Here is a 14,011-nt window from a genome sequence, read left to right on the forward strand (position 1 = left end):
CTCACAACAGAACAGAGTTCCCGTCAAGTAACAAAATTGGGATGTACCTACGGGCGATATATGTCACAGCAAACATCAAAGTCCGTAATACGAAAACATTGACGACCGAGATTGCCACCGGCGGATACCGGTGTGACGGCAGTGCCCACTACAATAGTATAAGCTTACACTCTGTGTGTCATTGATCTGAATCTTGCGGGCTCGCAAAGGTCGTAAACTTGATATATTTTAAAAGCCACGGCATCTCTAAGAATGATAACTACTGTTTCGATCGTGTCATTGCATTAACTTCAAAAATATAATTGTAAATATTCTAAAAAACTCAAAATACTATTGTTATCCGTCGCTAGCGCGGTGAAAGCTATGTCCGCCGATGGCAGACTTGTCTTGGCATCGGTCCAGCGCGAGACAATGATTGACAGGCGCACGTGACCGAATCCGTATGTCTGATTGGTGGAGATACCATTCGGTGTAACAAAATTTAGGCTTAATCGGATTTATGAATGAAAGTATACCTGTAAACATTTGCACATCTCCTGGGTGACGGGCCGCTTTACTCATTAAATAAAACTAATCTGCGTAAATAAAACACAAAATCGCGATAAAAATCATGCGCTTTGTTACATTAATGTTGATCCATCCACATAAAAGGAAAATAAGAAGACTGTTCATGTGATAAATATATAATCCCATGGAATTTTTCTCTGTTTGACGTCATCGTATACTCGTGTTTTTCGCGGAGCCGCACAACTTCTCGCCTTCGGCTCGAAGTTGTACGGCTCCGCGAAAAACACTCGTATACGATGACGTCAAACAGAGAAAAATACCATGGGATTATATATAAATACTACTTAAACTATATGTCTGTATCCGTGCAGTTGGATTGGGACAAGGAAAGACGTAAACATAAAATGGCATCCAGATGTCTGTGTAAAGATGAAATCTATCAGAGTCCACACTAGAAAGATTAGGAACTCATATTCTTGTGGAAGGTGTGTGAGATATGACAAAGCTAAAAACAAGATATTTCTTTCTTTTCAAGGACGTTGTCCTGCCAGATGCTTATGTCCGTTTGATATTGGATGTGTTCTGTGGAAGTCAAATGCACTTTGTACGAACGTAAGTGATCACTATATACAATCTGCAATAGTGACATGATATGATATCCTGCAATAGGCCGACATTAAGTTGTGGACAATGCTTCTGTGAAATCAAGCACCAACTGCTAATAGTCTACACAACTTTTGGAGGTGTGGCCGGTACCAGTGATTTAATTGGCTATTATCAGGTTGTTGGCATTTACGTCATCATGTCAGAAACCATTGTTTTTGATGGGTGGCTTCATCCTCGTAATGCATGAATAACAATTAATATTTGTCATCACATGAATAAATTCTACAATAATTTGAAAACTTTTGTAATCAATCTGGTCAAAGTAAATAATTAACGAATTTAGAATGTTGACAACCTTAGTATGCACATGTTCCATTATAATTACATCGTCTACCCTTCACATAAATGGTGTTATCCCCATTGCCATCACTATGTTTTCTTTTTACATGGTGGATTTCTTAGATTGACCTCCTTGATTTGTCACTCCGTCTGTTACACTTGGCACAGCTGACAATTTTTCAAGTGTCTGCGTTTCTATTTGATATTTGAAAAGCAATAATTGTGAACTGCAATGTGATTAATTGACTGCCGGCTTTTAATAAAAAGCCTGGGTATTGTAGAATTGTGTTAACACTGCAGAACAGGCTTAACACGTATAACAGTAAATAGTAGCACATGCAGTGAAAGTACTGACACGATTTTTATAAATTTTTATTGTAGGGATGAATTGGCTGAAGCTTGGAGAATATTTACACCGTTACTGCATCAAATAGAAAATGACAAGATCAAGCCAGTACCATATACATATGGCGGGTAAGAAATCAAGCACATTCAGTCTTATTTTTTGGCAGCTGAAATTCTAACTATATTTTGTGTAAATGTAAGAGAGGTGTTGTGTTCCTTTGTAATTGCATATATGTATTGCAGAGTACAAAGTTCTTGGCTTTTGTATTGGGTAAGCCAACCTCAATGTGGTGGCCTGCTCACTGAAAACAGTTATTTCCAGCAGTTTTAATAGTTTCCAATGGTACGACATAACAACCTTCCAAAATACTAGGTAACTTGGTTGTACTGTCAATTTATTTATTTATTTATTAAACCTTGTTTAACGAGGGTAGCCTGGTAAGATTCAGTAAAGATGCTTATCTTCCCCAGGGCCCTCAGATGAACATACAAACTGATACAAAGCAGAACAACATGAAACATGACTAACAAAGCTAGAACAATACAATGCGCAGAAAAAAGTGGCCAGGAGTCACCACCTGCACACAGGAGAAAAAAAATGCACAATCACACTAGACAACAAAAAACAAATTTGACAAGAAAACTAAAACTCACAAACACAAAAAATTATACCCAATAAGCTTTCAGGTAAGCAGTTTTAAAACTGCTCAATGAGTTACTAGATCTTATATTTAAATCGACATTATTCCACTGATTGGCAGTATTTACAGTAAACCCTTTTCGATAAAAATCCTTATTTGTTGCAGGAACCACTAACAATTTTTGCATCTTGGATCTTGTAACTCTTTTATGATCACTTTCGGTAAAAAGACTTGTCATGTATTGCGGTGCAAGATTATTTAAACATTTAAAAACCATACAAACATTCTTATAAACTATTCTATCTGGTAATGACATTATGTGTATTGTTTTAAATAAATGCTCGGTCGAAGCATTAAACCTTGCATCACACATCACTCTGATAGCACGTTTCTGAATCTTATGCAACCCTTTCATAAAGGGTGATGCTCCCCATAAATGACAACAGTAATCCAAGTGTGGTAAAATATAGCTATTATAAAAAAGTTTTCTTATATTCATAGGTAAAAACTCTTATTCTCTTGAGCAAAGCAATATTACTATTTACTTTTTTAAAAATCTTGTCACAGTGCTGCTTCCATGACAGATTTTCATCGACAAGCGTACCAAGAATCTTTTCACAGTGTACTGCTTGCAATTCCGTTTCACCAAGATTACAGTCTAAGTTTGTTTATTCAAATGTCTACGTTGTTACAATCATAGTCTTTGTCTTGTCGCAATTAATGGCCATTCTATTATTCTTACACCAATTATAAACATTATTTAAGTCAGAGTTCAAAGTTGCCTCAATTTCTTGAACACATTTTGCACTGGTAGTTATGTAAGTAGTGATGGTCATGAGATAAAGCCATCTTTGACATATTTTAATATAAATGACAAAGAGAGGTGATATAATCATTAGGAATACTGAGTACTCAAAATTGTGGCTTGTGATGGTGATAGAAAGTGCAAATTTGCTGCCCAGTTGGTAGAGTGAAACTATCATAAATATATTATTATAATAACATAAGATTTTTTTGTGTTCCTTCCACATATATTTAGTCTGAATTTTTAATATGGATTAAAAAACCATGAAAAAGGAGCAAGTGAATCACAATAGATAACAACTAGATGCACTTTGGTTGTTTTTTGAATTCATTATACCCTGTGATTTCACTAATACTTCCATTCAAGAGCACATCCACTCTGGCTTGGCAGATCTGGCATCCTTTTTGGCTACACACCCAATTGTGCAGTACCTTAGTCCAAGCTTTGCAGTACTTTAAGCTGGTGTGAAGGTTTGTCAGTGCTCTTAGGCCAAAGTTTGTTGTCGATAAAGATTAATCCAATCTTTTTTGCAAATCTTGAGATAAGGTTTGTGTCCAAAGCTTGGAGTAGGATTATTGCCAAATCTTAAATCAAGTGTACCTGGGATTTAGCTTATATGTGCCCGAAAAACACGGACATGAAGTTTGGTCGATATCATGTTGTATTCAGGTGATGTATCCAAAATGCAGACACATAATGAGTAATAGCCCCTTAATCATATATGCATACATTGGTTATGATCGTTATGATCATTTTCCTGGCGACTTTCCGATATTTGATATGAAATCGACAGAAACAGACCGTTGCTTATTCGCATGGTATTCAATAGAAAGTTGGTTGCAAAGGAGTGATGGCAACCCTTTCACTTGTTGATATTATTCCACTTTTGGGCTATTCCACTTCATTGGGTGGTTGTAGTACAATTTCAGATTAAACAATTTAATTATTAAGATGTCAATACAGGTTTCCATAATTTGAAGGATGTTTATATTTATGTAAAGTACCACATGAAATGTGAAACATCAGCTGGAGTGTGTAAACTGGGTAGTTTTTCGTACTCTGAAAAATACTCACAGCCCTTTATGAAAGTTATGAGGCCTACAAAAAATCAGGTCAAAATCCAAAATCAACCTCGTTCAGTGCACAGCGAAAAATCAACAGGTATCTGTTAGGCCTCTACGTACGAATGCAATGTGGATGTACGTTTAATTGTAGTTATGCCAGTCAGTTCATCTTCAAGACTTATCCACATGCATCCTTTTAATTTGGTAGCGGATTAAGGAAAACTTGAAGTGAGTACAGCTTCATAACTTGTATACATATACTGTGTACATTTTGTTGCAATATACGAATAAATCATTTCAAAGGTATTTACATCGTCTGCTCGTATATTTAGCTAGTATAGACTATAGTCTATAGAAGCTATTGGGATGGGTATCCGTCCGGTGTCCGGCGTTAGTCTGTATGTATGTATGTACCGTATGTATATATGTATGTCCGTTTGTGAGGCGTTCATCCACTCAAATATCTTGAGAACCGCAGTACTTACTGATTTGATATTTGTTGTGGAGATGAAAAATATGATTTTGAGAAACTGTTTTTAGCTCCCATACATGAATATGTATATATGCAAATGAGAGGTATTCTTATAAGGTGGCAAAATGGCGTCTGTGTGTATGTATGTATGTATGTCTGTCTGTTAGTCCGTCCAGATCAAAAACTCCTAAACCGCAACGGCTGCCGTCTTAGTATTTGGTGTACAGGTGCTCCTAGGGGTGGAGATGTGAATTTGTTCAAATGCTCACACACGTGAGCATATGGTTTAGCCATGTCTGTCTGTGTGTGTGTCTGTGTGTCCGTGTGTCTGTATCCCCATTATCTCAAAAACGGCTGAATGTATTTCAGTCAAATTTGGTAGACATCTTCAGAATTTAAATGGCTAGAACTGAAAAGGTTTTGGTGGGCGTGGCTTGCATATTGATGAAGTTATCACAGTTTTAATTTTTGTGATACATGGTAGTCTATGGGAAGCATGATGACCATGGTTTCTGGACATCTCGACCCCTAACCAACTCGACCCTAGACAACTCGACCCGCTACCAACCCAACCCTGGTTAGACCTTATAGCCTTGCTCCTTCATGCCAAATATCAAAGTCACAGGTCTCGCCAATTTTGAGAAGAAGATTTTTAAAGTATTATTTTTCTGATTTTTCTATGACCTTTGACCTCCCCTATACCTATGCAGCTAAGCTATGGCAATGGCTTATTCTGGCGTATGTTAAAGTCCAAGACAGCCAGTGTCTATTGGACAATGGCCAGTAGGCGACCAAATTGCTCTCCACAATTTTGGGGATTCCACTTGACCTTTGACCTTGGCATCTTCCCGCAACTCATTTATTATGTGCATTTCTAATTCTCAGCTAGCCAATAGAGCTAGAGGTCTGATTTTTGGTATATAGGGATAACTTAGCAATACAAATTTTTTGACAAAATGTCATGTGACCCCATTGACCTTTGACCTCAAATATACATATATGGCCATAACTAAGTAACCCCAAGTGCTACACCCTTCATATTTGGTATGATGGGAGACCTTATGACACCACATCCTGTACCTCATTAATTATGCACATATCTAATTCTGAGCCAGCCAATAGAGCTAGAGGTCTGATTTTTGGTATATAGGGATAACTTAGCAATACCATTATTTTAACAAAATGTCATGTGACCTTGATGACCTTTGACCTCAAATATACATATATGGCCATAACTAAGTAACCACAAGTGCTACACCCTTCATATTTGGTATGATGGGAGACCTTATGACATCACATCCTGTACCTAATTAATTATGCGCATATCTAATTCTGAGCCAGCCAATAGATCTAGAGGTCTGATTTTTGGTATATAGGGATAACTTAGCAACACAATTTAACTTGATTTTAGTCATTGAAACTTGCTATATACATCAAAGATACTGTGATATAACATTATTGAAAGTCAAAAGACGTTTTTACTTCAGCCAATTCCTAATTTGCATATTAAATGAATTTCCATACTTAGGGATATTCATCTGAATTGACTTGATCAAAATTGATGTAACTTGCTATGTACATTTCAGACACTGTAATACAATATTATTGAAAGTCATTAAGCATTTTCTCTTCAGCCAATTCCTAATTTGCATGTTTAATGAACTTTCCTTATTAGAGATATATATCTGAATTGACTTTACCAAAGTTGACAAAACTTGCTACATATATTGCAGATACCATGATACAACATTATTGACAATCATTAAGCATTTTTACTTAAGTCAATTCCTAATTTACATATTTAATGAACTTTGCTTATTAGGGATATATACTGGGATTTACTTGATCAAAGTTGGCAAAACATGACAACATTGATGATTATACCTAGTTAAAACAATATCGAAAGTCATTTCACATTTTCATGTCAGCTAATTTACAATTTGCATATCTAATGAGCTTTCACAGCTCGGCATATATGGCTTGAAGGACTTGGCCAACGGTAATTACACTTGCTATATAAAATGGTGATACAATGACAGCAGTCAAAGAACTTTAATATTTTTTTTTCAGCTAATTACATATTTGTATACTTCATGACCTTTGAGAATTAATCGGCGGTGATTATTGTTCATTGTGTTGATCATAATACTTTCAATGAAGTTGCAAACATGTGGCAAAGGTTCAAATTTACACATAACTGTATGAAACACGTGAGCATTTTCAGTTCATATCTGGTTAGGATATTTTTTCTGTTTGTAGTAAAAAAATCTTGAACTCTGAAATCGCTCATCTGATTGCGCTGAAAGTTAATATTCATGTTCCTCAGGATGACCTCAGTCATGCTTGTACAAATTGTATTGATATAATCATATTTATAATTTTGGGGCAGTTTTCCCAATTTTTGATAAAAAAAATTTTTATCCAAAAACTACTGATCTGATAGCTTTGATATTTGGTATACAGGTATTTAAGGTTAATCTCGATATAATGATTTGAAGTTATGGTGAACCTGGCAATTTTTTTGTGGGGGGGGGGGGGCAATTTCTGCCTTTTTTGGTCAAAAAAATTTTTCTCATAAAACTACTGATCTGGTAGCTTTGATATTTAGTGTACAGGTTCTTATTCTGATTTTAGCAGGTTTGGTTTCCAACAAATATATTCAAATTTTTTTTCAATGTTAAAGAGTGAGGGAGGGGGGGGGGTTCCTGGTAGATTTTGAAAAAAAATCCAAACAAATGCCAATAAAAAAAAATCAGCCAGAGAAGGTTTGACAAAAAGAAAAGGTGGGATAGTGGGAAAAAAAGAATGTACAATGTATCGGATAAAAAAGATAATGTTCCTCATCAATCTTCTAGACAACCCCTTTTATCAAATGGTACACCCCTGATGTATTTTTGTGTGCAATTAACCATGCAGTGTATTTTAGTTTAAGATGTCAATCAAGTTAGGTACGGATTTGTCAATGAAAGGAATAGTCAAGTTCACCACAGTTAAATTTCTTAACTTTATGTCTTGTGTCATCATCCTTGTGTAATTGGTTAAGGTGGTTGGAAAGGCTATTTTTGCACCAATTCTTTTCTCAGAGTTAATGTCAAGTTTCAAGTGTTAGAATCAAGATATTTAGTTCAAATTTTCAGGATAACTCCCTTAGTTAATATTTTCTCCAAAGAATATAAAAATTGTATATTTGCAGCCATGATTTTGAAATATGACACCAGTAAATATTGAAATTTAATTTTTCATATTTTTTTTACATATTTGAATTTAATAATAATTGGATAGCATTATAATAGTACCAAATTAGTTATAAATATGTTGACACTATTTATTGTAAGATTTGTACGGCAGGATTTGTAAATAAAATTTGTTTTTATGATATCAAAAAATCATTAAAAATTTTAAATAATTGAATTTATTAGGAAATCATCAAAGCCAAAATAATTTTAGTGTAGAATTATCAGAAAGTTCAACTTTTTTTGACAGTTCATAGTGAAATGCTTACCATCTTGGAGGATTAAAACATGTAAAGGCTACTTTCCTGAATCCCAACTTTGACATATTCTGAACCGTCATATATTGTGCTCTGTATGTTATCTAAAAGAAATTGCTCAAAATAGTCAATAGAGATAAAGATAGAGATAGAGAAAGTTCTAATTTCCATTTATGGTTGACTTGGTAAGGATAAAATAAAATTACTTTTTGAGGAAAAAAATAGAGTGGTCAAGTAAAAGAGTGGTCAAAGTGATAGGGTTTTTACGGTAAAGCTGGGCTGAAGATTCTTCATGTGCTATTTATAGCAATTATGCAATCTGTGTAAACAGTGCAATGAAAGTTACATGATTCCTTATAATGCTTTTGATGACCTTGAACTTCTTAAGTTTCAAACATTTGTCTCTTCAGTGTGCTTTCTCTGAGTATGCACAGTCTCAACTTATTCAACAGAACTCACTTACAATGTTAATCAAAGATATCCACCTTCTTCATCAATACATGTGTCACAAGGGGAGAACCATTTGATTTTTGAGGGGGGGGGTATGGAGGAAATGGGTATGGGAGCAAATTTTTTTTTCCTGTCACAGTGACAGCAATTTTTTTTTTCTACTGTCAGATCTGCGTCAATTTTTTTTTTTTCAAATGGAGTAGCAATGCAAATTTTTTTTTCTTTGTCATCAAGTTTGTGATGCGTTGTCATTATTTACGGCCTGAAACTCAGACATTTCGAGTGACACCCCCCACCCCCCCGTCAACCATGATGAATTTGAGTAACTCCCCTTTCTAACTCTGAAATTTTGACTGATACGCCCCACTTAGAAAAGTTAAATACAAATACATGTATTTGTAAAATTTACAAAATACAGCAACAGTAAAGACCTTTGAAATCCTAATGTACTCTGCTAGACTATCATCAGTTATCTCATCATGGTTCAAAAAAGGTGAACCCATCAAAATGAAATTGCAAGTCACAATAAAATAAAGATATAAAAGCTCACGCAGTATCTAACCATATAGTATATTGTTTAATTTGGATGGGTATTATGACAGGGTTTTCACTAGGATATCTGACCGGGCAGAATTTGAAAGTGCAGGGGGGAACACGCGAGAGGCTTAGGGGGAAAGTGTCACATGGGCTTTCCCCTATCTTGCATGGAAATTTTTCAGATGTTGATGTGTGCAATGATGCAGTCTGATGCAATCTGAGAGGTGTTTTTAATTTTTTTACTATGTGAAACTGTTAGAACACCCCAAGGGGGAGAGCACGAGAGGGGGTTTCCCCCTCTCGTATTGGAAATTTTGGGAAATGGATGTGTTTAATGGTGCAATCTGAGAGAAGTTTCAAGTTATTTTGCACTCAGTAAAGCTGTTTGAAAATGACATTGCACACTGCAATATTTTTTCACATTTTATGCATGATCAGTGTTTGTGTCACAATATTCAACAACCAAACAATGGCAATACAAGTTCTGTTTGCCAGAGACTGAAGATAAATAAATATACAGGAATGGAAAATCTGTGACCTTCTTGTGTCATTTCTCCAGCTGCCAGCTTCTAATGAAAGGCATGAATATGGCATGTTTAACTGTCAAAATGGTCATTGAACTGAGGTAAATGAAAACATGTTTCTGTGATAATAAAGGATGAATTCACAACAGTTCAGTTTTGTCCTAGATCCTGTGAAAATTTTGAGAAATTGATGTGCGCCACGGTGCAGTGTAGTGCAATCCGATAGGTATTTTAAATTTGTCTTTTACCAGTAAAACTGTTAGAAGACCCAAGGGGGGGGAGCACGAGAGGGGGGCATGCCCCCCTCTCGCATTGAAAATTTTGAGAAATGGATGTGTGCAATGGTGCAATCTGAGAGTGGTTTAAATTTATTTCGGCAAAAAAATTGAGTAACCCTGCCCCTCTTCTTCCTCGCCACATTTTGAGTAACGCCCCCCTGAAGTTTTCAATTTTTTTAGTGACCCCGTCCCTTGTATTTCATTATATTTGTTGTTCCTCAATTTTTCATTGTCAACTTTTACATCTTCCTAATATATTTATATTGAGAGAATAATATATTGATTTTAACACTAGTTTATTTACTCCTGTCTTGTGTTTTAAAATTTTCACAATTTACAGAAGTCAAAAAGTCCCCTTTAGATAGTGCCTATGCCATTGAGATATTGCAACAGAAATCCTGAAATATGATTTCTTGGGTCAGAAAAGGGAAGGAAAACATTGAGTGTACTAAGGTGTAAAGTAGACCTATGTAGTGCATGCTTATATCATAAGTGCTGGGAAAAAAACATAAGAATTGCTTGTGGTAAAAACATTTGCGCCGCCTATGGCGGCGCGACGGCAAAGAGTTCATGAGAATAGGGTTTCCAAATTTTGCTAATTTCTGGTGCATTTTGACAATTTTTTTTTTCACTTCTGTCTGTTATGACAATTTTTTTTTCTCAGGCCATGACAGGATCAATTTTTTTTTTCTTGTATCTCACCTGGCGACAATTTTTTTTTCCTCAAAATCCTCCATACCCCCCCCCCCCGAAATCAAATGGTGTTCCCCCAAAAGGTTATTCTCTACAAAACACAGCAGAGCTCTGTCAACTGTTGAGTTGCTTGTTTTTTCAAAACCGCTGGTCAGACAGCTTTAAAATTTGGTTTACAAGTCCCGAGGATGACCTTAGTGAGATAATTTCATACAGACAGGAAATACTTAATTTTGTATCCATGTCTATGGTAGCTTCAGGGACTTTGGCCCTATGTTTTTATTCCACAGAGAATGTTGACTACTTTTATATTTTAATAGTTTTGTTGAAATTTATAACTGACGCTCTAGCCTTTCCAACCACCTTAAGTTTGTAAGTTGTTCCAGATGTGGATGTACCAGTTGTTGTGGAAGAAAACAATGTTTACTTTTCCCTGTAGGGTTTCTGAGTTAAAAAATAAAATAAAGATTGTATGTTGAAATCTCTCCATGTATCTGGTGCATGGGCAAAATGTGAATATTGGTTGCATGTTATGTATTTCAGTCTATGTCAAATATTGTAAATGAAAAATCAAGAACAGTTTGCTGTGTGCTTGTAAAAGATAACATATTTGTTAATACATATACTGCCTAGCTGATTGATTGTCTTAAAAATTATCACAGAAGCAGAAAAGGAAAGAAACTAATCAAATTGCTGTAACACATTCACCCTCAGTGTCTGTAGGCTTGTCGACGCAAAGCTTATCAAATAGGTTGATTTTCCGTCGTCATCCGTCGTCAATTGCCTTCTCCTCTGAAACCGCAAGTCCAATCGCTTTGAAATTTTATATGCAGCTCACTGTGGGTGACCTCACTTAAGTTTGTTCAAATCGTGGTGAAATTTGCATATTTGTATTTTTGGGGCATTTTTTGGTGTTTTTGGTAAAAAAATCTTCTTCTCTGAAACCTCTTGTCTGATTGCTTTGAAATTTGATATGCAGTTTATTTAAGGTGACTTCAGTTAGATTTGTTCAAATCGTGGTGAAATTTGCATATTTGTATTTTTAAGTCAATTTTTGTCATTTTTGGTAAAAAAATCTTTAAAAATCTCCTTCTTCAAAACTACCAGTCAGATAGCTTTGATATTTGGTACTTATGTCCCTAGGCATGATCTATTTCAGATTTGTTCAAATTGTGCAGAAATATGCAAATTTGCATTTTTAAGGCAATTTTTTCCATTTTTGGTCAAAAAATGTCTTTCTCTAAAAGTACTGGTCTGATAGTTTTGAAATTTGGTATACAGGTTTCTATAGATGAACTTAGTAATATATATTGAATTTCTGATGAAATCTATAATTTTGTATTTTTGGGGCAATTTTTGCCATTTTTGGTCAAAAAATGTGTATTTCCAAAACTACTCATCTGATAGCTTTGAAATTTGGTATATAGGTTTCTATAGATGAACTAAATAATATTTATTGAAATTATGATGAAATCTGCAATTTTGAATTTTAGTGAATTTTTTGCCTTTGATATTTGATATACAGGTTCCTAGGGATTGTCTTAGTGTGATTAATTGAAATTTGATGAAATCTTCAATTTTTGTATTTTTGGGTCAAATTTTGCCATTGTTGGTCAAAATCTTTGTTTCTCAAAAGTTACTCATCTGATAGCTTTGATACTTGGTATACAGGTTCCTGGGCTTTATCTTAATGTAATGTATTGAAATTATGAAATCATGAAATCTTCAATTTTGTATTTTTGCAGCTAATTTTGCCATTTTTTGGTATCTGAAATGATTTTTGTGCAGAAATATGCAAATTTGCATTTTTAAGGCAATTTTTGCCATTTTTGGTCAAAAAATGTCTTTCTCTAAAAGTACTGGTCTGATAGTTTTAAAATTTGTAATTTTATATTACAAAAATCATCCTGAAATGAGCTATCAAAGATATCCACCTTCTTCATCAATACATGTGTCACAAAAAGTTATGCTCTACATAACACAGCAGAGCTCTGTCGACTGTTGGGTCGCTTGTTTTTTCGAAACTGCTGGTGAGACAGCTTTAATATTTAGTTTACAGGTCCCTAGGATGACCTTAGCGAAATAATTTCATACAGTCAGGAAATACTTAATTTTGTATCCGTGTCTATAGTAGCTTCAGGGACTTTGGCCCTATGTTTTTGTCAGTGGCTTTCCTAAATATGACTAAACTTGTTTAAACGACCTAACATGAAATTTTGTCTTTCTTGGGAGTATCTTTATTAGTATTATGCTTTATGTCAAAAAATTAGATACACGGAACAGGATCACAAACTTTCTGAGTCACTACAAATCGTAATCTGTGGTGTGTGCACCTTCACTGTCGTGTATTTTCAGAAGTGTTGTCGGATTTTATGGCTATACTTGATATAGTTGGGTACATCAGTATTAAACATTGTCAACAAGAAACTTGTGTATAACTGTCAATTCATAAAAGTCATGATGCAGTCGACAAAGCCGTACTCTTAAGCAGCACAGATGACATGAAAGCACTGGGCGTACCGGACCGTGAACGATAAAATGTGTCCATGTAACAATGTCGGTCTCAATGCAAACAAATTTTCAACGCATTCATTTGCTTATTTTATCCAAAGCCTGATTACTGGTCTATATTTTTAGCTCACATTTGGTTTTACCAATGTGAGTTTATCGTATAGGCTGAAGTCGATGGCGTCTGTATGTATGTGTGTATGTATGTATGTATGTACAGTATCTCCATCAACATCAAAAACACGCAAACCGCTGCACGTTTCAGCTTGGTATTTGGTGTGTGGATGCATCCTGGGCTATAGATGGGATTTTGTTCAAATGAAGTCTGCATTGCCAAAATTATGCAAATGAGCTTACAAAATGTGAAAATGGTTAAGAATTAATAACTCAAGAACCGCTTTTTTGGTTGCTTTGGAAATTTGTGTGCAAGTACCTTAGGTGAACCTTATACAGTTTTATGAATATTGTGCAGATATCCTTAATTTTGTATTTTTGCTGAAGTTTTTTTGTGATTTTTCTCGTTTTCAGTAAAAATTCTTCTTCTCTGAAACCGCCAGCCCAATCGCTCTCAAATTTGGATTGTCTCTTCGCAAGGGTGTTACTCTTCTAATTTGTTGAAATTATGACAAAATTGGGAAAATTACTATTTTTGTGCAATTTTGTCATTTTTGGTCAAAAAATCTTAGACAGTATTTCCTTTTTAAAACCACTGGACAGACAGCTTTCATATCTGGTACACAGACGTACAGAGA

General features: G+C 35.1%; 1 protein-coding gene across 1 annotated transcript in view; it reads left to right on the top strand.

The window, feature by feature from the left end:
* LOC139141337 (glucose-6-phosphate 1-dehydrogenase-like) overlaps positions 1-14,011 on the top strand; it is a 242,010-nt gene that overhangs the window by 214,823 nt on the left and 13,176 nt on the right. The window contains exons 11-12 of the mRNA XM_070710971.1: positions 1,043-1,119; positions 1,834-1,926. Of these exons, the coding sequence (XP_070567072.1) occupies positions 1,043-1,119; positions 1,834-1,926 (170 nt within the window). The remainder of the gene's footprint in view (positions 1-1,042; positions 1,120-1,833; positions 1,927-14,011) is intronic.

Source organism: Ptychodera flava, chromosome 9 (assembly GCF_041260155.1).
Source record: "Ptychodera flava strain L36383 chromosome 9, AS_Pfla_20210202, whole genome shotgun sequence".
NCBI lineage: Eukaryota > Metazoa > Hemichordata > Enteropneusta > Ptychoderidae > Ptychodera > Ptychodera flava.